The following is a 24,799-nucleotide window of genomic DNA, read 5'->3' as shown; positions in this document are numbered from 1 at the left end:
CTGTTTTCTTTATTTCAACCCACTAACATGATTTATACAAACACACATACACACAGTGTTTTGAAATAGTATTTTGGAAATCACTTTTGTGTTCCAAAAATGTTTTTTAAAAAAGTGACTTCAGGGGACACCACTTAATTGCATATGTTAGGCTAGAGAACTAATAAAGAACATTATTTTTATTTTTAACTTGAGTATTCTTATACACGTTATATTGAAGCTTTTGGGTTTTAATACGTGTCAATAATGCATGAGCAGCATGAATAGTGGATAAAGGATTAGGCTTTGGCATCAGATAGACCTGGAATTGAATGTCAGCTTCACCTCTTTTCATCTGTATGACTTATATCAGTTACTTAATACCTCCAAAACCTGTTTCCTCATCCATAGAAAGAGATCACAGTAGTAATTACTTCCTAGGATTAAGTGAGATCATGCATGTTAAATGTTCAAATTAGTACCCAGCTCATGGGAAAATTAATAAAGGACAGCTGCTATTATTGTTAATATATTTTTTCCTTTACCAAATTTTTACTTTCTAATATTTTAAGTGATTTTATATACATAAAGTGAATTTATATATTACATAAATAATATATATTATGTATTAAGTGATTTTTAATTTTTTATATTTGGGTAATAATGTACTTTTTACCCAGAGTTTAACTTCTAGTAACTGCTGCATAAATTTTCTTTTAATCTCTTACAGGGAAACATTTTGCAGAGCAGAGCAAATTACTGGGTTTAGAGTCAGCCTGTTGTGTAATTTGCATGCTGAACTATGGTTCTAATTGAATTGCTTAGTCCAGCAACTTTCTAGTTTTTCTTTAGAACCTATTTTAAAATTGGAATAAAAATACCTTCTTTAATTGTTGGGAGGATTATATGAGTTCAGACTTTTAAAACCTGGAAAATAGTGGCTCATATACAGGTTGAGGAGATTTTAAAAAATATTTAGGTTTGACATTGCGTCGTTGTCATCATCTGTATCATTGTAAACATTTATGCAGTTGAAAATGCTATTCTAAGTACTTTTTCAAATTCCTTTAATCCCTGTAGCAACCCTGTAAGGTAGGTAGGTACAATTACTACATAATTACGTAATACATATTTACATATTATGTAAACTGCAGCAGAGAGGCCAAGTAACTCATTCATAGTCATACTAGTAAGTGGCTCAGGATTTAGATGTAAGTGTTCTAGCTTCAAAGTCTGTGCTCTTTATCACTAACACTGTATTGCCTCAAACGTATTTATGCTTGCCTCGCCATCTGCTACTTTGGAATTTATTTTGGAAATTGGGAATCAAAAAGAGGAGAAATGATCTGGGGCGGTTTATTGCAGTCCTGAAGAATAGAAGCATCATAATTGAGGCCAGTAGTTAGTAGTTGTCTTCTCAGTTGCAGTAACTCTGTTGTCCTTTGTTTCTATACGCGAAATCTTTGAGTTCATCAGATGAGTTTTTCCAGAGTGTCTCAGCTCCCCCGTGTTATGTGACAGCATCTTAACCTCAGACTGCATGTCGTTTTCCATTGTGCTCCACCTGAGGCAGGTCAGATACCATCATCTTCCATAGTTTCCACATGGTATTGTTTCCAGCATCCTTCCTGTTGATGTTGAGAGTCAGCCTTCAGCAATGATGGCAGTCTAACTAAATGACTTTTTATGCCTAAAGATTAATGTTTCACTTTTATCTCTTTTTTGTGCTTATAAATCTGTTGTGTATTAAACTATCCCTTCATATGGGTTACACAGACCAGTGGATAGACTTATCTATTGAACGTCATCTGACAGTTTTTCTGTATCTTGAAACTTGCAGTGAAATTAATGAAGAAAACTGCCAGGGATAAATCAGAAATCATTTGTGTTCAACTTTAGAATGTGTTCAAGTGTTTATTTTTAAATATGAGTTTAGTAGATCTTGAAGCTGCAAATCAAATTTATTTCACAGTAATGAAAGTAATTTTCATAAATATGTCATCATGATATATACTTTGTTGAAAGCAGACATTTTAGTCTTTATTCTATCTTTCCACTCCTGTTAACCTCTTTTTTTTTGTCAGAGACCAGCTTATTGACACCAAAGTTCTTTTAAAAAATGTAGTGCTAAAATTTAGTACATTTAATTATCAAATATTAAAAATACAGATATTATTTTCACTGGAAAAAATTCACTCCAAAACAACTATCAAAACTCCCTGCGCCCCCCACTCCCAGTATATTTCATTCGACTGTGAAACTTCAGCAGACTGTGAATGAATTAGTGCTAGGTGGAATTCGAGAAAAGAAGAACTAATCAAGGTTTGTGGCTTCTAACCTCAACACACAACCTGCTCCTTCAAAGAACCGTGTGCTGATTTACATCAAGTTTAGAAGGGAAAGAAGTCTGAATTAGTTAGAAATGTGCAAGTTTTCCCTCCACTTTTTTTTTGCTAGTAAGTTTTGAGTGTTAGTTTTCTGGAGAATAAACTAACTGTTTTCTTTTCTTTATTTCTGTGATCTTCTCAAAAGATCACATATGTACTTTTAATTTCAGTATGCATTATTCTATAAATGTGCATGTGTAACCTTTAGCTATTGAACTTTGCATATTTTATGTATGCATTAGCTTATATCATCATAATTGCATGAGCACTTACTAATAAGGTTGTGGGTATGTTATTGTACAAATTCTGGGCAATGAAACTACTCCCTATTGTCCACAGTCCTGAGACTCACACCTAAATCCAAAGAATGATAGAAGTGTTAAAAGAGCTGCCCTCCCTACACACTGTTCTCATCAGACTGAAGGCTGTCTGGATGTGTGATACTATAAACAATAAGCTTTTTAAAAAACATAGAAAGGTCTGTGATAAGGGTACTGATACTGGGGATGCAGCAGTGGGAAAAAAGGACAGGAAAAAGAAGAGAAGACAAAAAATCCTACACAGAGAGCTGTGTTCTTCTAGTATACAATGATAAATAAATGTTGTATATATATATTGCAAATTAGGAGATACATTCTATAGAGAAAAATAAAGCAGGGAAAGGGACTAAAGAGTGGAAACACAACTTTAAAAATAGAGTGGGTAGTCTGGGTATTTGCTGAGAAGATGACATTTAAAAAGATCTCTAAGAGGTAAGAAAATAAAACATACACCCAGGGGAAGAGCATTCTGGATTGGTGAGATTTAATGGGTAAGAAAGTTAAGAAGATATTAATGTAATAAATTTTAGGTCCTATCTATTAATTTATAGTTGAAAAGTCAGAAGGGAGGAATTTTTTTAAGTAAAATAAAAAATTTCTTATCTTTGAGTAACTTAATCCTGGGAAAGCCTATGTGTGGCCAACTTCCTTTTTCTGGAAATGACACCACCATTTACTTGAGTGTATTTGCTCTGCCTGCTCAGTAATTCTAATAGCAAGTCTGTAACAAGTCTACTCTGTTCTGCCTCCTGCATTTTCCTGTGTTCTGCCCTGTATGTATCCCTCATGTCTTTTCCTTCTTCTAGCAGTACTCCTGTAGTTTGGGTTTTGTCACTTTTCTCCTGGATTTTTATAACATTTTCTTAAATCATTTTTAAGGTTTTCCCCTGAATGAATTTTCTAACACAGAATTTATCAGTACTTGCCATTTCCCTACATAAAATTTTTCAGTGGCTTTCCTTACCTTTCAGGATTAATCATGTTGCTGTCTTTTGTTTGAGTTTTATTTTACTTGTCTGAAAAATGGAGTTAGTGCCATCTCTTTCATAAAGATGTCATTCATTGGGTTTAAATCAAAACTTTAACTTACTATATAATACCTAAATTATGCTATAGTGTTCCCTAGGGTTTTGTTCTATGTTCTCTTCTGTTCTACATTTTAATTATTCAGTATATGTAGATGAGGTCCACATATACTGCTTCCTTAACGTAGTACCACTCTCTTGAGCTTCAGGCCCACCTTGCAGGATATATTCATTTAGATGTCCTGTGGCGCAGCATCAGACTCATCATGGCTACACCTAACTCGTTTCTCTCCACCAGCCCCAATGTGCTGTTGCTATTCTAAAATTTATTTTAATTACCATGATCTTTTGTACAGTTGTATGAGGTTGAAAATCTTGGAATATTTCTTCTTCATTTCTCATATTTGTTGGGTAATCAAGTTATGTTGATTGATGGCAACTCTTCAGTGTCTCTAGACTTTGCCTATCTCTGTTTTATTAGGGGCCTTTTTGCCCTCTCCTTGCCTATAGAAAAACTTGTTTACTAACTTACTTTCTCCCTTTAGTATCTTTCTTCTACATACTAAAGTCCATCCATTGATTTGATACCAGGTTTACTTTTCAAAACAGATATGATGTGATTCTTGTCTCAGACTTTTAAAAAAAAGTCTGGGTTAGGCTCTGACTGGTGTGGCTCAGTTGGTTTAGCCTGGTCTGGCAGAGCAAAAGGTCACCGGTTTGATTCTCTGTCAGGGTACATACCTGGGTTACAGGCCTGGTACCTGGTTGGGGCATGTGCCAGAGGCAACTGATTGATATTTCTCTTTCATGTTGATGTTACTCTCTCTCTCTTTCTCCCTCCTTTCTCCTCTCTCTAAAAATAAATAAAATTTTTTTTAAAAGTCTGGGTTAGTCTTACTCTAAATCATCCAAATACCTCAACTATCAAGATATAAAAACACTAACATTACACATCAATATTTCTGGAAAAATAATATTTCATAAAGATACCATCAGTAAACTTTTTTATTGTTATTTTTATTGTGGTAAAATAACACCACATTCATCATTTCAACAGTTTTTAAGGTGTACAGTTATACTTCATGTAAGTGGAGTCATACAGTGTTTATTTTTTTATGACTGGCTTACGTTACTTAGCATAATGTTCTCAAGGTTCACCCATTTTGTAGCATTTATCAGAATTTCCTTCCTTTTGAAGGCTGAATATTCCATTCTATGTGTATATCACATTTTGCATATGCATTCATGTATCAATGGACACTTGGGTTGCTTCCACATTTTACCTATTGTGAACAATGCTACCATGAACATAGGTATTCAGGTGTCTCTTTGAGACCCTGATTTCAGTTCCTTTGTGTTTATACCCAAGGTGGAATTGCTGTATCATGTAGTAATTCTATTTTTAATTTTTTAAGGAAATGTCATACTGTTTTTCGCAGCAGCTGTACCCATTTCACATTTCCAGGAACAGTACACAAGGTCTCTAATTTCTCTATGTTCTTGCGATGAAGTGCTATTTTCTGGTTGTTTGTTTGTTTGTTTGTTTATATAGTCCTCATCTCAGTGGGTTTGTGGTGATATCTCATTTAGTTTTGATGTGCACTTTCCTAATGATTAGTGATGTTGGGTGTCTTCTCCTGTGCTTATTGGTCATTTGTACATCTTTGCAGAAATGTCTGTTTGAGTCCTTTGCCGTTTTTGAATCTGGTTGCTTTGGTTTTTTGTTGTTCAGTTTTAGTTGTTCTCTTTATATTCAGGGAATTAATTCCTTATCTCACAAACTTTCATTGCTCTCCAGTCCCCACAAAATGAAGTCCAAGAGCTCTGGCCTGACATTTGGAGCCCACTTTCCACCTGTCTCTCTAGCACCTTGAAATCTGTATCTTCTTGAACTACCTTCTTCTCTGAACACACATAAGTTGTCTTAAATATCCAGTGGAGGCTGATTATGTTTAATTATTCAAAAGGCAACCTAGACAGCAATGACAACTGCAACTTATTAAGAACCTGCTAACTCATTTTTCTCATTTTATAGATAAACAAAAGCATAGAAAGTAACACAGAAAGCGACTTTTCCAAAATCATTGCCAATAAAAACTAGAACCTGGATTGGAACCCAGGTATTTCTAATTTCAAATGTCATTCTCTTAGCCACATCTAAACTGCTGTATATTTATTTGAGGTAGTAGTATCAAGTCCAATATTATAAGAAATTAGAAAAAATGTAATTACACCAGTTGGAGAGTTTTGTTTGGCTTTTTATAACTGGGTTTAATTTATACTTCCAGCCTCAGCTTTCATGATTTTCTTCCAAAAATCTGATCTATACTTTCAGATTGTTGAACTATAAGTAATATTTTTTTATCAGAAAGTGAGGTTTTTAAATTAATGGAATTTTTAATAGTTCACTGCATTTTAGTATGTTTGCAAGAAGGGTTGGAAACTCACCTGAGGAATTTATCTCTAATTTTATAATAGAAGTCATTCAAAAGTCAGGATTTACCTAAATTTGCTTTAAAATTCTTATAATACTTTTGCTTTAGTAAATAAGGGTATTTTATGAAAAAATAGTGGGTTTTCATCTTTTACCTTGAAAATAGCCAGCAGAACAAAAAGTTAAAAATGTGCTATTTCCATTGTTATGAAAGCTAGACGTATCTCTAACCCTTGAGCTAAAAATTGGATGAGAAAGAATAAATGACTTGGGAAGAATATCAAACCCTGGAGCCTAAGGTTACCTACATGGTACTGATGAAAAGCAACTTGTTTGATCTGTAAAACCCTAGAAAGACTCAGGAATTAGATGCACCAATACCACAGAGTGTAGGAGTGTGTTTAGAGGCCATAAACCAAGAGATTATTTTAAAAATCTGAATAAGGAATAAAGATTTCGTGGTCCTACATCAAAGGATACAGAAAATGTATTGTCTGATTAAACTGGAGGAATTCCAGATGTACTAGTGGACAAGGATGAGATAGTAAACTAAAGATGGGGATTAAGTGAAAGTTGTAATGTTGAGCAGTAGGACCTCAAGCCTGTTTCCTCTACTTGGCTTCAGACTTCTGGATTCTGTGCTTAGATATCCCTGGTAGGGTTGAGGGATCCTTCCTGGGGAGGTTAAATCACCCCAGAAAATGACCCAAAAGGCCCTGCTGATATTTGAATACCTCAACAAAAATTTCAATTGGTCATTACCCTGAAGTCCACCAGTTGGCAAGCCCAGCTTGAACACACAGAGCTTACAGTTAGCTTGTTCTTGTTAACGTGGTAAACATGAATGGCCAAGGGTTGTTAGCTACTTTAAGAAAGTTTCCAAAGTAAAAGAAACACAAGAGAAACAAAGGAAACTCAAAGGAAATTGACAATGTAGGAAACAAAAACACTTTGAAGAAATGATAATTAACAACCTCATACAGATATTGCCTAATTAAAGCAGCAACAACAAAAAAGCATGGATGCTATAAGAGAAAAGGAAGAGGTGGGTGAGAAAGTTCTTGGAATGAAAAGTATGATAAGCAGAAAAAAAAGAAATGGGAAAAACAGTTCAGGAGCTCTCCCAGGATATAGAACAAAAGACAAAGTACAAGAGAAAAGGGAAGAGTACAAGTTAATATAAATTTCAGTATCTAACCTAGTAGGAGTTCCAGAAAGAGAACAGAATTAGAAAACCTCATTAGAATACACTAACAAAGGAAATAAAACATACCTTTCCCAGAGCTAAACTAAACACATCAGTCACTATATTGCCGCCAAGCTTCTATATGGAAAATAATCTTAAAACTAAAAAGTGAGTTAAAAGCTTTCTGAGCATCAAAATAATTTTCACAAAGCAGAGTACCTTGAAAGCTATTGTTCCTTTTAGATTCACTGCACATAATTTTAATAATAGTGACAAATTGGTTTCTAGAATTACAGGTGACTGAAGAGGGAGAGATGACAGGCAGGCTAATTGTTGCCAAGATTAAGTGATAGCTGATATTAAGAAAAGAGACAGCTATGAAATTCCAGCATAGGTGTTGAGAAAGACGGTCCTATGCCATGTAGAGATAAAGGTTCCAGGAGAGCTTTATAGTCCTTTTGAGTGGTTGCATGTGACAGTGCGGTTATGTCGACATTGACCCAGCCACTCTAGTTGCAGCCATTTAATGCCATGGAGTTTTCAGATTTAGCCATTTTGCTATTTATTGCCAAGTTTTATGTAAAACATCTAATTGAATGCGTGAATCTGACCAAATCTGATACATACCCAAAGGATAGAAATGAAGGATGAGGTATGGAGTAAGTAAGGTAAGATAAGGTGAGGATTTGAATCACTTTGGGCGTGTACTATATAGAGTGGTGTATATCTTTCATAGTTGCCCAACTCAGAGCTATCACTCAATTTAAACAGAATGTCTGCTGGTTCTCTTAAGAGTTCATTTTTAACTTGTGTTTTTTCCTAAGATTCTTTGCTCTCCTCCCTTCACTCCCACTTCAACACAAGTTACATTGGTCAAGCACATTGATTTCTAATTGGTAAATAGATATGTATGCTATAATAAAATTTAGGCCTGTTTTTCATTTGAGAACCTAAAGGATGAACACCTGATTTATAAGTTTGATTAAGTTTAGTTTATTTAATTGGTGTATGTTAGTCACAGAGTGAATGAGAATTCAACTTCTTTCTCTTTAATCCTGTATATTTGCTGTTTTTTTTTAGAGGGAGTCCACAAATGAAGGGGACACCCCATTTTAAGGAAGAACAGTGTGCTCCAGCACTGAATTTAGAGATGAAGAAAATACTGGATTTGCAAGCACCCATTATGAGGTACAATGCTTTGGTTAAATAGAGCATTTTGTAATGACAGTAGTCAATGTAGTTGATTAATCATTACCAATAAGAAAATTGATTTCATTTCTTTTCATTGAGGATAACATTTTTAGCCCTAGAAATGCTTGATTAATCCTTATGAAAAATGTGAAAATTTACAGATGGTACATTATTATACTTAAATTATCATAATGCCATTAATTAGGTATATCATCCATATGTTATTTTAGGAATTTATGTTTTAGTTAAGATCTGGAATTGTTTGAATCATATGACATGGTCCATGTTACTTAATAAAGAAAGATACTGATAAAAATCACACAAGTTGAGAAAAGTGTCTTTGTTTCCATAGCCTTTGTAAGTTTGGGGAAGTATACGCACATGGAAGAAAGCTGAGTTTTCTGATCCAAGTGTGAATAAAGGTTTTGTGATAAGAAGGCAAGAATGCCAAAATACCAAAAATTATTTGACATCCACTGGTAGAAAAAAACAAACGACTTTACCTATAATTTAGCTTTGTTTCCTTAATTGCTTCACATTTGACATTTTAGTTCTCTGCTGTGTGGGTCTTGTCAAAATTGTATTTTTTAACTTAAAGTTCTTACTACAGTTTTTTTTAAACAAAGAGTTCTTTTTAACTAAATCCAGGGTTAAAGTTGGACCCCCAAGAACCTTAGCTGTTATTGAGCCTAGTCATACACAGTAATGAAATTTTAATGGTAATATTCCAACATTCTAGGCATCAAAATGGCCAACATTTCTGACTTCTATTGCCCAGACTTGCTATAAGAAAATGATGAGAGAAATGGTAAAAGTAGTATTCTAACTCAAAATATATTTTATTAGGAATCATTAAAACTTCCCTGTCAAAATATCTGCAAGTAAGCTTATGAAAGAAAACTTTGATAAATTCAAGTATATAATTTTTAAAAAATCTGCCTGTCTGGAAAACACACACACACACACACACCATGAGTAAGACCAAAAGTCAACAGAAACTAAAAACAAGCACATATACTTACAGTGAATATCACAAAAAGCCAACTTTCATAATACACATTTTCTATAGCAAGAAGACACAGTAGAACAAGTGGATAAAGAATTGTAAGCCATTTTTTTTTTCATTTTTGTATTCCAACTAAAATATTACTTATTACCATTAGGACATTAAATGAATGACTGATACTTATGAACAGTTAGGTAACATACTGTCTTGGGGAGGGTGTAGGGAAATGAGAACTTTTTATATTGGTGGTGGGAATATAAATTGATACCATATCTATGGAAATTGATTAAGCAGTATCTATCCAATTTACAAAACCTATGGCCTTTGCACAACATTTCCACTTCTAGGATTTAATCTTGCAAATATAATAATACATATTGGAGAAATGACATGCTTACAGGATTTTTTATTGTACATTACTTACAGTAGAAGAAGGTTGAAAACCACCTAAATATCTATCATTTGGGAGCTGGTTAAGTAAATTTTCTTATAGCTATAAAATGGGAATAATATGTATCTATAAAATCAAGTAGGGTACTCTGCTGGAGAAAACTTCCCAAATATGTTGTTGGGTGAAACAAGTGGGTGTCCTCTATACAATAATACTAATATTTGTTTTTAGGAGCTGGTGGTGTTAGAATGTTGTTCTGGAAGAATACATAAACTGGGCATGAGAACTGAGTGGCTGGGGAACAGTTTTGGGAAAAAGACTTTTTACTATGTATCCTTACTAAATACTGAACTATATGGATGTACTATACATGAATATATTGAACTATAAGAATGTAATACCTATGTTTGAAAATTTTTCTGATTCACAGTTATAATAAAAGGCTTCTTTCACTATTTTGTTGGACTACAGTACTGATACTGGAACATATTAAATGAAATTTTATGCAAGTGGCTGACTTGTCCTGCCTGGCTTAATCTCTCTTTTAATATATGAGTTTTCTCAGAACAAGTATAGTTTTTGATTTTGCTTGCTTAAATGTCATCAGGGTTACAAAAGATTAAATCAGGTTATTCATCACTTTGGTCAAAAGACACTCTTTGCTTCAGGTTTTATTTAAGTTTATAGATTTCTTTTCAATAATGTAACTTGTTGCATGTGGAATTTTGAATGTCTGTGGGTGCCAAACTTGGTGAGCTATACAAGCACAATGTTCTACCTCCACCTGGTGGTAAAAACTGTGTGGTTCATGGAAATGGGATTAAAAAGCCCTTAAACCAGTAAGTCCTGCTGTCTTGTACAAGTTTACCTTGTCAGGTGCTACTTTTTAATCTACAAATTTGGGTAATTGGAAATCTCTAAGGTTTCTCTCAGAATGTCAGTAAAATAATTGCATTTTAGAGGAATGTTATTATGAGTACCTGTAACACATACTTACTGGATACTAGAGATTTCCTATATATGGTTTTGAACTGAATGAGAACATGTGAAATTGGGACTTTATAATCAACTCTTTTCCCTGCCACTATCAAAAATGTAAGTCATATAAAGTTAGGGGTAATAGTTATACTGTTGCTTATAGGTATAAGATGGCAAGAGGCTTTTAATTTTTGATTGAAAAGGAGACTAGGATTAATGTTAAGCATCTGAACTTTGTTGATAGAAAAGTAAAAAAGTAGTAATACCACATAATGAATACTAATAAATACCATAGTTTATCCCATATCTTCCTCCATCCCAGGCACTTAGGAAAGCCCTATGTAGTATATAATATGTAATATTAGTTAGATATTGAATATATTTGCATATTTTACTATTGATATATACATATATATGTTTTTAAAAACCTCTGGAATACCAGATGGCTGTTATAAAGCCCATGAAGTCAGTGATTGGAGAGACGCTCTGAGGATGTTAGAGTATATTTATGTGGTTTTCTATGTACTTACACCTAGGGGTAATTTTCAAAATATTTAAAAAACCAGTATAGCACTAAATAATGTGGGATATTTATTATTGGTACAGGGTTCTAATATCCCCTGATGTCAAGAACTAATGCTATAGTAGTTAGATCTTTGTGAGAGAGGGAATCAGTGGTGGGCAGGCACTTCAGTGGCTGGGAACAAGGTCTGTTTACTAACTTTTATGGAAATACTCAGGTGTTAACAGCTGACATCAGCCTTTTTAAAAAAAATTGATTTAGAGAGAGAGACAAAAAAAACATCAATTTGTTGTTCCATTTATGCATTCAGTGGTTGTTTCTTGTATGTGGCCCTAACTAAGGATCGAACCCACAACCTTTGTGTATTGGGATGATGCTCTAACTAGCTGAGCTACTTGCCAAGGCAAAGCCTTCATTTTAGTGAGTTCGTTTACTTTCAGTTAAATGAGGGGCTATATCTAACTTTTCCTATAGACTTCTTATCATTATTATCACAGGTATTTTAAAGCCATTATCTATTAATTCAGGATTGTCTAGGTGTCTGTTTATATTGCTCAATTTTTGTCTTGACTCTGGGTCACATTTTCCTGTTTACTCACGTGTGTGGTCACATTTCATCACAGCATTGTGGGGAATTGTTGATAGTTGTGAATTTATTGCCTTTTTAATGTTCATAGTTTTTATCTTCTTTTTCTTATGTAATTCCCTTTAACATTTCATATAATGAGGGCTTGGTGATGAAGAACTTCTTTAGTTTTACCTTCTCTGGGCAGCACTTTATCTGCCCTTCCATTCTAAATGATAGCTTTGCTGGATAGAGTTATCTAGGTTGTAGGTCCTTGCTTTTCATCACTTGGAATACTTCTTGCCAGTCCCTTCTAGCCTACAAAGTTTCTTTTGAGAAATCAGCCAACAGTCTTATGGGGACTCCTTTGTAGGTAACTCTGTCCTTTTCTCTTGCTGCTTTTAAGATTCTCTCTTTATCTTTAACCTTTGACATCTTAATTATGATGTGTCTTGGTATGGCTCTGTTTGTGTCCATCTTGTTTGGGACTCTTTGTGCTTCCCAGACTTGTATGTCTATTTCCTTCACCAAATTAGAGAAGTTTTCTTTCATTATTTTTCAAATAACTTTTTAATTTCTTGCTTTTCCTCTTCTCCTTCTGGCTCCCCTTCAGTCATTGGTATGTTTGAAGTTTTCCCAGAGTCGCCTTAGCCTATCCTAGTTTTTTTGAATTCTTTTTTCTTTCTTTTCTGATTGGATGTTTTTTCTTACTTATGTTCCAAATCCTTAATGTGATTCTCAGCTTCATCCTCTCCACTATTCGTTCCCTGTAGATTTTTCTTTATTTCACTTAGTGCAACCTTCATTTCTGCCTGGGTCTTTTTTATGCTATTTAAGTACCCAGTGAGTTCCATGAGCATCCTAATAACCATTGTTTTGAACTCTGCATCAGATAGGTTTTCTGTCTCCTCGTAGCTTAGCTCTTTTTCTGGAGTTTTGATCTGTTCTTTCATTTTGGCCATATTTCTTTGTCTTGGCTCACCTGTTATGTTGTAAGGGGGCAGGGCCTTAGGTATTCACCAGGGTGGGGCAACCCTCTTTGCTGTGTTGTGGTGCTGTCTGTAGGTGAGGGGTTAGAAAGGGAGCAATGCCGCTTGCTCACTCCACTCTAGGCCCACTTTCTAATGAACTCTCCTGTGAGACTTTGAATTTCTCTTGCCTTCACAACCTCCACAGTATTTTACAGCTAGAGGTTTTGAGTCTTTAGTTTCCTGATCAGCCAGACCCTGCTCACCTGTGAGGTTCCTCTGAGGGTCCTCTGCACCCCCCGACTGCCCATCTCCAATCCCTCCTACCAGTATAGATGAATGTTTCTTTAACTCCTTGGTTAGAGTTCCATGCAGTTTGATGTTCTGGTTGGGTTTTTTTTTTTTTTTTTTTTTTTTTTGGTTGTTATCTTTCTTTTGGTTGTGTGAGGAAGCAAAGTATTTCTACCTATGCCTCCATCTTGGCCAGAACCTCAGTATTTCTGTTTTTTAACTTAATTCATCAAATTTGTGACTATGGCTGCCCATAGTCTTCCATTTCTTCCCAAATTTCTGGTTCTAGATTGAATTGTACAGAGTTAAAGCTATATATAGCTAAATTATAAGTAAACAGCAGTTTTTTAAGTGGTTTCATTATCTTCTCTGAGGAATATTCTTAGTCTAGAACAATTAATTGTATTCATACTCATTGCTTTCTTAGTATGTTGTCTTAAAAGGTAACTGATAATACATTGCTTACTTTTCTACAGTTTGCAGTCTGTGCTGGAAGATCTCCTGGTTGCTACTTCTGATGGACTTCTTCATCTTATTCACTGGGAAGGAATGACAAATGGAAGGAAAGCTATTAATCTTTGCACAGTACCCTTTTCAGTAGACCTGCAGTCATCTAGAGGTAGTTGTACTTTCTACATGGGGTAGAACTAGATGTTTAATATTTGCTGTAATCTAGTTACATATTTTCTGTGAATGAACATTGATTTTTTTTGCTTCGGAATGAATCATGCAAGGGAGGGGTGTGTGTGTGTGTGTGTGTATGTGTAAGGAATAGTTTCATTGTTTGGTGTGTGTTTTTTTAAGATTTTATTTATTCCTAGAGAGGGGAAAGGAGGGAGAAAGAGAGGGAGGGAAACATCAATGTGTGCTTGCCTCTCATGCATCCTCCACCAGGGACCTGCCCAAGCACATGCCCTGACTGGGAATTGATCCAGCAACCCTTTGATTTGCAGGTTGGCATTCAACTCAACCCACTGATCCACACCAGCTAGGGCTGTTCAGTGTTTTTAGGTCATTGTTTTTTCTTTTCTTTTTTAATTTCTTATTCATTGAGTTTAGAGAGAGAGAGAGACATCAGTATGTTGTTCCATTTATTTATGCATTCATTGGTTGATGTTTGTATGTACCCTGACCTGGGATTTCTAAAACTGCAACCTTGGCTTATTGGGACAATGCTCTAACCAACTGAGCTACCTGGCCAGGGCAGGTCATTATTTTTCCCTTTTAACTGTCCTTACAGGGTTTGTAAACAAAACAGGGAATTAGTTGCTATGTTTATATTCATATTTCATGTACTTACTTTTTCATCAGCAGGTTCATTCTTGGGCTTTGCAGATGTGCACATCAGAGACATGGAATACTGTGCCACACTTGATGGGTTTGCTGTGGTGTTTAATGATGGTAGAGTTGGATTTATTACACCGGTGTCCAGTAGATTTACTGCAGAGGTATGACTGACTGACTTTGAATGTTTACTTTTTTATTGTGCATTGATTTAGTCTGTGTTACTAAATCCCTCCTTCATTTTTAATTTATGATTTTAGGGGTTAACTAATTTTTAATATCAAAACTATACATATAAATAGTATAAGTAGACTAGTAGTTCTGTGAGACATACTGAAGAAAAATGATAGTTCTGTCCCTCTTCCCTGCTCTCTCCACATCCAGTTTCTATTCTTGTAGGCAACTACTTTTTATTCCTTTACTGTTTGTTTTACTATTTATCTTTATGATTCTGTATATTTCCTTTAATTTTTAGTTTTAGGCTGTGTTTATATACCTCTCACTGTGGCAAGTGATCATGTACTTCCTTTTTCCCTGTGTCCACCACATACTTCCCAATATAGCTCTTGTGGTTTTGGTTAGATTACTAGTCGTCGTTTTTATTGTTATTGCTTTGTGCACTTATATTAGTACCTGTCCCATGTAAGATGTTGTGATTATTTTTTGTATCATGCAGATTTTCCCTCCCACTTGGAATTAATAATTGTTAGTTCTTTATATTTGCTTAGTTTCTTTGTATTTACTAACTCAGCCCCAGACCGTCTGCTGGTTGTATAAGTATCTTCTCAGTTCTTTTGAACACATAGGTGTTCTAGCTATTTCGTCTTGAAGAAGCCTCTGGCCTGCTCCAGTCTGGACTGCTTACTCACTATATATGCCTTTAACACAGTTGTATTTTGGGGATCTCCATCGTCACCAAAAAGGAGTAAAGGATTTCCTTTACTCCTTTATTTGTATGGGATCATTTTGCTATTGGTGGTTAATTCATATATGATTAGTTAATTTATGAATTTGTTTGCTGTGATAGAGACCCAAAATAAAACTCTAGATTCATTGATAAAGACTCTGGGCTTTGATTGGCTATGATCTTCACTGTATGTCTAGCTAACTGAATTGTTTCCTTTCCTTCCATCTCTCCAAAATTTATTTGAAGAGTGTCCTGCAGTCTTTTCCAGAAAATACATACCTGGCTGGCGCAGTGTTCTAGGATTTGAGTTAAGGAAGAGTTAGACTAGAGGGCCCAGACTCAGAATGTAAACTTTTATGTATCCCTGTTTTCATTGTGGTCCAGAGGCCATTGGAGTTTTTTTGTTTGTTTGTTTTTCTCCGAAGAACACGCTCTACTTTTCTGTTAGAGTGGAGGTGGGATGTTCTTCTAGCAGCACAGATTGTAGAGGTACTCCTGGAAAACCCAGCTGCTGCTTAAACAGGCTTTGAACCAGTGCTACTTTCAGTTCAGCCTTTCAGGGACATCTAAATTCCCAAGCCTTTTATGTACTCTAGAATGTAAGTATAGCTGCTTCTCAGCATTCACTTTCTGTTAAGGATTCTACTACTCATCCTTATACTCCCAGCTTCCAGAATCTTCTTTTACTGCCTCATCTTCCATTCTTTGTTTTTGCCAGTTTATGGATTTTGAACAAAATCTTTTCTGTCATAAACATTGGGGTTTTAAGAGTCAGAGAGAAACTAAATATTCATGTTCAGTTTGTTGTTTTTAACTGGAAAGGATTTAAGTTTCTTTTTTAAGGGTATATTTTTTCCTACATGGTAGAACCAACTTTACTGAATAATACATTTGTAATAACATGTCAATATGTAAATAAGAATAAAAATAAGCTTTTGAAGAACCTAATTTTTTATAAGGTACAAATATATTTGAAATTATGTTTGAGATTTAATTAGAGCTGAAAAAAGTGATTGACTCTTTTCTATTAGTTTTTATTAGTATTTGGTTTAATTTTTCCAGTCAATTAAGGGTTAAAAAATAATAGAATGTAGATGGACATTACTAAATGTTATAAGTAGGAAATATAAATTATAAGGAAATAATACATGTGTATTACTGGTAGTTAGGAAACACACTAGAGGTATTATTAGACATTATTAGACATTATTTAAGTGCTTTGTAAAACTTCTGTTTGGCATTCTTTAACATATTTAACATAAAATATGTCAAATTATGCCATTCCTCTGCTTAGAACCCTTCAGTAGCGGTGTATAATAGGACAACACCTGCTGAGTACAACTAGAAAAGCTGAAGAAAAATTATTTTTAAAATGTGGTCAAAGATTTTGGAGAGCTAATTGGACAGTAAAGAATTACAGGGTTAGGGGATGCCAGAGGTCCAGTGAGCCCAGCGCAGTGTTTGGGGCCACAGTGAGCATGAGCAAACCAGGCTGTACACAGCAACATGGATGGACCTCACATACATGTTGGGTGAAAGCAGCTGGACACAGCTGAAAGCAGCTGGATATGTGCTATGATTCTATTTTATGTAAATTTAAAGGAAAATAAAAACATAGGCAGTTCTAAATTAGAATTTGTATGGATGCATCTCTAAGTGGTAATGGTTTAAAGGAAAATAAGGAAGTGATTGCCACGTAAGTTTGGATATTTGTTACTTTAGTTATAGGGGTGAGTGTATATGATTAGGAATGACCCTGGGAGGGGACTTCACAGTACTGTTAATTGTTGGCCTGAATGGTGATTCTACAAGTGTTTACTTTGTGATGTTATTGAGATGTACATTTTTATTATATATATTTTTCTGTAATGTATTATAATTTACAATAGAAAAGGTTAAAAAAATAAAGGCACTCCATTGACTCCCAATATATAAATTGGAGAAAAAGCCAAAGATCTTACGGTGGTTTTCAAAGTCTATAAATATGGCTTCCTGCTACATCTGTTCCCTCATCTTGTACTTTGTCTTCCTCCACTCCACTCCATCTGCACAGGCCTCTTTGATGCTTGAACATGCCAGAAATGCTATCTAAGATAACATTTGTACTTGATATATCTCCTTCAGTACTTTCCTCAAAACACACATTTCATAGGGAAAGCTGTGTAATATTACATCCTTCCCCCACATTCCCTCTTACCCATAATTGCTTTGTTATTTTTTCTGTAGTATTTATCAACTGCCAACATACTATATAATTTTTTTAACTTGTCAGCCTCCTAACAAATGTAAGGCACAGAAACATAGGGATTTGGGTGTGTTTGAATACCCGCCCTATCCACAGCACCTAGAGCAATGCCTGGCGAATAGTGATGACCTTTAAAGTACTTGTTATAGCAGTGGCCGGGTGGCTTAGTTGGTTGGAGCATGGCCCCATACACCAAAAAGGTTGCATGTTTGATCCCTGGTCAGGGCACAGACGGAGGCAACCGAGCGATGTTTCTTTCTCTCTCCCTTCCTCTCTGTTTAAAAATCAAAGAGCACCTGGCTGGTGTAGCTCAGTGGATTGAGCGCCGGCCTGCGAACCAAAGGGTCTCTGGTTTGATTCCCAGTCAGGGCACATGCCTGGGTTGCAGGCCACGTCCCCAGTGGTGGCCATGTGAGAGGCAACCACACATTGATGTTTCTCTCCCTCTCTTCCCCCTTCCCTTCCCCTCTCTCAAAAAGTAAATAAATATTTTTTAAAAATCAAAGAGCATATCCTTGGGTGGGGATTAGAAAACAAAAAAGTACTTGTTACAGGAAAAAATTTCAATCTAAGAAGTCATGCAAAGAAATAATGCTCAATACCATCTTTACCATTTTTTGTTACCTAAAATAATGCCAGTTTTATTATTAAAATTGAAAAATTTCCCACAATAAGAAGCAGATATTCCATGTTTAGATAGTAGGTTATATAGCTTATTTGGTAATTAAATAAAATCTGTAGTATTTCAGAAAAGTCATAATTATATTGGGTCTTCTAATATTTACTATTGGGATCATCTAAAAATAAAGTGTGTATTGTAGTGTGCTGTTATTTGTGCTTACTAAACTGTCATGATGACCTTTGCCTTAGAATTTGTAACCTAAGATGCCCTTGATTTGGCAAAACAGACAGTGGAGCTGAGTCTATTCTATATGTATATTTAAAATAAAATAGCATAAGTTTAATAATAATGTCATTCATTTTTGCTGAATTTGCTGAATGCTAGTCATTGTATTAAGTGGTTTACATGTATGTACACTCTCATTTAATCTCCAAAACACTCTTAAGAGGTAAGTAATTTACAGATAAGAAAACTGAAGCTTGGAAAGGTGAAATAATCATTAAAGCAAATGAACGGTAGACCTGAGGTTTTATGTCAGGTGGCCAGATACCATGCTATTAACCATCACACTGTAAGGCAGAGGAATAACAGAGAATAGTAAGCAATTATAACAAATCATGAATAACTTCTGAAGAAGATAACAAATAATGGGGGTGTGAAATGCAACATAGGAAATAAAAGGTCTTTCCAGAAGGTATCCAGCCATGTAATATGAAAAACAGACATCTATTGAAGAAGATAAAAGAAACATTGTACATAGGACAATGATGCCTCAGTCCCCTTCAAAGTAGGCACTTTGGGACCTCACACAGTTCTCCTAATCACCATCAGCCACCCTGTCGTATTTTCCTGAATGTCATGGACAGTCTGAAATCTCTTCCCTTTCAGAGGTGATTTTAGTTTTGGGAAAAGCCAGAAGTCACAGGGCACCAAATCTGGGTTGTAGAGGGGCTGAGTCACCTGGGTGATTTGATGTTTTACAAAGAAACTCTGCACAAGATTTGATGCATGAGCAGGCACGTTATCATGATGAAGCTGGCAATCACCAGTTGCCCATAGCTACGGCCTTCTGAATCATCCAGATAGTTTCCACAGAGGAGCATTCAAGCTTAACACAAAATCGGATGGAGATTTGTTGCTCTACTTGCTCAGTCATTTTGAATGTGATAGCCACACAATACATATATCCAGTCAGTGGTGTCTACTGCCCCCACTGAATAGTACAGTGAAGTTGTCCCTGTTTGTGCATGCACATTCCAGTCCACTCTCATTGGCTGCCAGGTTACATCCATGTCCTGCAAACCATTCTCATTATATTAACAGTGGCTGTATTTTTTCTGGACAGACCTTTGTATAGTCAATAATACTGTAATAACTATGTATGGTGTCAGTTTGTTACTGGAAATACCAGGTGGGGACACTTTATAAAGTGCATGATTATGTAACCACTATGCAGAATATACCAAATAAATTTCACTATTTCCCACTGATTGGGAAGTTAAACAATATGTGCTAGGTGACCACATGAATAATAATAGTAAATTGGAGATAGTTTATGCTGTCAAGAGCATCCTAACAGAAAAGTCATCTTCATTTCATTTGAATTTAGAGATTGAACATACATTTTTAAATCTTTTATAAATAGACCAGTGCTGGACTTAGCTCATTTGGAGGATGTTTATTAAATTCAGTTAATGAAATTGTTTTAAGGAAGAGAATTCAGGTAGTCCTGATGGAATATTTTTTAATCAGGTGAAACCAAACAAAATAAAGCCTTATGAAGCTGTATGTTTATTGAAGGAGAATTATACCGATTACAGTATATTTTGGAGAATACTTTTTAAACCTCAGCTGTTTTTCTTTATTATAGCAGCTTCATGGAGTTTGGCCACAAGATGTTGTTGATGGGACTTGTGTAGCAGTAAATAACAAGTATCGACTAATGGCATTTGGTTGTGCAAGGTAATTAATACAGACTTCTGTGTTTTAAGCATTATTGCCAAAAGTAGTTTTTTTTAAATATCAGATGTTCTTACACTTGCAAACTCTGTCATCCTATTGTAATTTATGAACCAGCCTTAATAGAAATCTAAAAGTATTTTATTGGATTGAAACAAACAAATCTAAAAAGCAGATTTTGGAGATAATTAGTAAAAGTGAGATTTTCTTCAGTGGTAGGAAATTAAGTTACAAGTTTAAAAAATTAAGTCAGTTAAAATTTAGGTTCTTTACTGTTTAACAGAATCTGGAAGATACTTTATTTTTCTTTTTTTAAATAATCCTTTCTTTTTTAAGACATCAGTGTTGATGTTGTCTTTGAATTACTGGGTGTTGCCTTTAGTTAAGGAGAAAATTGGAAGCTCATACATAAAATCAGTTTCTTGCTTTAATTCAAATAATACATGTTTTAGAAGTAAAATAGAATACAGATCATTCAGAAAATATCTGTGTGTTTGCTGTGTACCAAGCACAAATATAAGCACTTGGGATACATTACAAAACAGCAAATATACCTCCCTGGCAAGCTTACATTTTAGCTCAAGTAAAAAGATTATACAGGGTGAGGCAAAAATAGGTTTATAGTTGTGAGTATGTGAAACAGAGTTTATTCTTGTGTTATTAGTTATTAGTTACTCTGTTATTTTTCATATGAAAAACTGTAAACCTACTTTTATCTCACCCTGTATCAAGTACTTAAGAGTGTAATGCCTACAGTATGTATAGTGCTCTTTAGTCTTCAAAACTTTCTTAAATATAAAATTCCATTTCACTCTAAAAATGAAACAGTGTTTCTATAGAACATACATCTGTATAATCTCCAGCTACGAGTGTCCTGTCTTTTTCACATAAATAATACATGTGTATAGATTACCGTCTTCATTATACTCTCAGTAATCTCTGTAAAGTGAGGAACCTTTGTCCTCATCACACTGCTTTTTACTGAGGTAAATGTAGAAATATGAGTAATTTAACTTAGTACAAGAAAGAAGAAAAAGCATTTTCATATTCATGGATTTTATTTGGTCACATTTTAGAATTTTAAAATCAATGTTCGTGAGTACATTTTGCTTACAATTTTTCTTTTTCTCCTGATTTCTAACTCTCCTTGTCACATAAAACAATTGAGGAAGGGTTTGTTACTCTCTTTCTCTTTTCTGTTCATCTTTGAATGTGTGGTCAGATTTGTTAATTAAGCCATCTGAGCCTAGAATTTTCTTTTAAGGGAATTTTTTGTATTACTGGTTTAATTTGGTTTTAATAAGAGATTTTAAAAGATACAGATTTGCTGTTTCTTCCTAAGTAAATTTGGCAATTTCTATTTTTCTGGGAATTGTTTTTTTCCATATATATTGTCAAATATACTGGCATAAAGTTTATAATATCCTTTTTAAATTTCATATTATAAAGTAAAAACATGCTTATAGGGAAGTATATAATCCAAATGTTTAGTTTTACAAGTGATTGTAATACAAACACCCATTTGTTCACAACTGGGTCAAGAAATAGAATTGGCAGCCAGTATAAGTTTTACTTTTGCTATATCCTAATCACAACTTTGTCCCTTCCCTCACTCAGTTAAAACTAACTAACTTACTGTTGTGATAATCATTTCCTTGTCTTTATAATTTTACCACCCATTTATGCATTCTTAAAGAGCATAATTTAGTTTTACCTTATTTTGAACTTTATATGAATAGAATCATATTCCGTGTTATGAATCTTCTTTAGTCAACATTGCAAAATTTATCTATATTTTTTGCCAGTAGCTGAAATACTTTTTTTCCAGTTGCAGAAGTATTTTTTGATTGATTTATAAGTAGTGTTCCAGCATATGTATAATTTATTTGATTTGCTGTTAATGGACATTTGCATTATTTCTTGGTTTCCATAAAGAGACATTCTCTTATAAAAACCTAATACCTTGATCACACATGAGAAAATTAATGATAAATCAATCACTACTAAGATCTGATACTCAATTCATGTTGAAATTAACCAAAATTTATTTTATAGCCCCTTTGTTCCAAATACAATCAGTCAAAATCATGAATTATATGTGGTTATTATTTCTTAGTTACCTTTTATGTATAACAATCCTCACACTTTTTTTTTGTTTTTATGACATTAACTTTTTTAAGAGTCCATGTCAGTTGTTCATAGAATGTCCTACATTCTGAATTTGTCTTCTTTCTTCATAATGGCATTTAATTAGTTTTTCTAATACCTGTAATGACTGGAACTTTGAAGCTGGTTCTTATTAAGCCAATTTCAGTGACTAGGAAACTCATCAGTAGAGGAAGCTCACAGAGACATGAGCAGTACCAGATGTACAGTTTCACCTTACCTACATTCAGGGCTAATGCCAGGGGCCTAGCAAGGCCAGCTGTGGGAGTCTAGGAGAGGTGTTCTAGCCCTTCCGCCAGGGTAGTGAAGGTAGAATCTTGGCCTTCTGCCTTTCAGTCATCTCAGTTTTCACTGATTCAGAGAGTACCGGTCCTCCTCAGGTATGAGTTTTGTGATTGTAGCTGTGTGGTGTAGCAGACTAGCAGCTTCTAGCTCTGACCTGCCATCACTTACCAGCATTAATTGCATTGAACACTAGGCTGTAGCTGTCCTTAGAATTCTACAAGAAGCCCCCTTTCCTTTAGGATGCCAATTTGCAAGTGATCAGTCTTATAACCAGATGTTTACCTTCATATTTAAAGGTGTATTTAGATTATGGTTAAACATTTTTGCAACACACGATGTTGTGTACTTCCTATGACATTATACAGCAATAATGTCCAGTTGTCCCACTATTTTTTAAAGATTTATTTATTTATTTATTTATTTTAGCCAGAGGGGAAGGGAAGGAGAAAGACAGGGAGAGAAACATCAATGTGTGGTTACCTCTCACACACCCCTACTGGGGACCTGGCCCACAACCCAGGCATGTGCCCTGACTGGGAATCAAACTGGTGACCCTTTGGTTTGCAGGCCGGTGCCCAATCCACTGAGCTACACCAGCCAGGGCAAGTTGTCCCACTATTAATGCTGCTAAATTTGATCATCTATGACAATAATAGTTATATCTGTATTATAGAGATGTTGTTTGCTTTGAGATTAATAAGTAGTGTCTTTTAATGAAAAAATTTTCTTGCCTTGATTGGTGTGGCTCAGTTGGTTGAGCATCGTCCCACAAAACGAAGGGTCTCTGGTTCGATTCCTATTCAGGGCACATGCCTGGGTTGTGAGCCAGTCCCCATTGGGACAATGCAAAAGGCATCTGATCGATGTCTGTCTCACACACTGATATTTCTTGCCCTCTCTTTATCCCTCCTTTCCCCTCTCTCTAAAAAAATAAATAAATAAACTTTTAAAATTTTTTCTTACAATGGGAAATGAAAAAAATTAAAGAGTGTGGGCACTATAGAATACATAAAAGGTTACTTTTCAAACTTTGTAAGTACTGACTTAGTACCTACTCATATTAGAAATATTTGGACTCCTCACTGACTTATTAGAGTTCAGCAACCCAGAATTAGTACTTGACAGTTTGTCAGGTTTTTTTTTAAAGCAAAAACCTGCTAGCCACTTAGCGTTCTTTCAGCAGGGTGTTTGGTTGGGCAGTTAGTCTGCAAAGATATATATTATAGATATTTGGCTTCTAAGATGTAATAACAGATCAGACTTTCTCTTCCACCTTAAAAAAACTAGACAGTGGACAAAAAATATGTGTTTTGAATTCAAGAAGTAGGACATCAGGCAAGAAAAGACAGTGATCCCTGAAAGATGAGAAACAAAATAAGAAAATTCTACAACTGCCCCAGCTTTAATTATTTTGAGAGAGTTACCAGGGCATAGCATTAGGTTGGGAGATAGAGCCTGGCAGATTCCTTGAGTTGAGTAGGTGGAAATGAGAGTCTGAGGAGACAAAAGCAGTTAAGGCTCACAGGACAGATACCAAAGAGAAAGTGATACAAAGAAAGAACTCCTGAGATCTGTAGAGGGTCCCTTTTGAGTATTCAGCTGAAACATGGAAGATACAAAGAAGATCCAAATTGAGTATAGCAGAAGAAAAGATTAATATTAACTTGAAGAACATGGCAAGATAAGTTATCTAAAATAAAATAGAGGAAAAAAAGAATTATAAACAGCATTAATGAGCTGTGGCATAACTTCAGGTGGTCTATTATTGCAAGTATTTTATTTCGTCCCATTCCTAACCCTTGAGAAGAGTTGGAACTGCCTGGAAATGGATCTGAGCTGCTGAGGGGAAACCACCTGACTTCTATCACAAAGGAATGTGTGTAAATGCCAGACATTCTGGCAGTCACAATCCAGTGCCATCCTAAGCTGTGCAAAAGCAGCCTTGGAGTTAGAAGTATTTTACAAACAATATTTATTAATTTTTTCATCTAGAAACTCTAAACAAAATTTTTTAATGATTATTTCATTTTGAAATGTAGTCTAGAAGTAATACAGATTTTTAGTTTTGGTTTCTGGTCCTTCAGAAA

General features: G+C 34.9%; 1 protein-coding gene across 3 annotated transcripts in view; it reads left to right on the top strand.

The window, feature by feature from the left end:
* The window catches only part of RIC1 (RIC1 homolog, RAB6A GEF complex partner 1), a 127,978-nt gene that overhangs the window by 66,297 nt on the left and 36,882 nt on the right, over nt 1-24,799 (top strand). The window contains exons 3-7 of one of the 3 annotated variants that reach the window (XM_036021661.1): nt 5,747-5,831; nt 8,412-8,519; nt 13,721-13,863; nt 14,556-14,692; nt 20,173-20,264. In XM_036021661.1, the coding sequence (XP_035877554.1) occupies nt 8,425-8,519; nt 13,721-13,863; nt 14,556-14,692; nt 20,173-20,264 (467 nt within the window). In that variant the 5' untranslated portion in view covers nt 5,747-5,831; nt 8,412-8,424. The remainder of the gene's footprint in view (nt 1-5,746; nt 5,832-8,411; nt 8,520-13,720; nt 13,864-14,555; nt 14,693-20,172; nt 20,265-24,799) is intronic. The other 2 variants (XM_036021660.1, XM_028529249.2) reach the window with 2 other exon arrangements.

Source organism: Phyllostomus discolor, chromosome 3 (genome assembly GCF_004126475.2).
Source record: "Phyllostomus discolor isolate MPI-MPIP mPhyDis1 chromosome 3, mPhyDis1.pri.v3, whole genome shotgun sequence".
Taxonomy (NCBI): Eukaryota; Metazoa; Chordata; class Mammalia; order Chiroptera; family Phyllostomidae; genus Phyllostomus; species Phyllostomus discolor.
The sequence above is the reverse complement of the archived record's forward strand: the minus strand, read 5'-3'. Positions and strand labels throughout refer to the sequence as shown.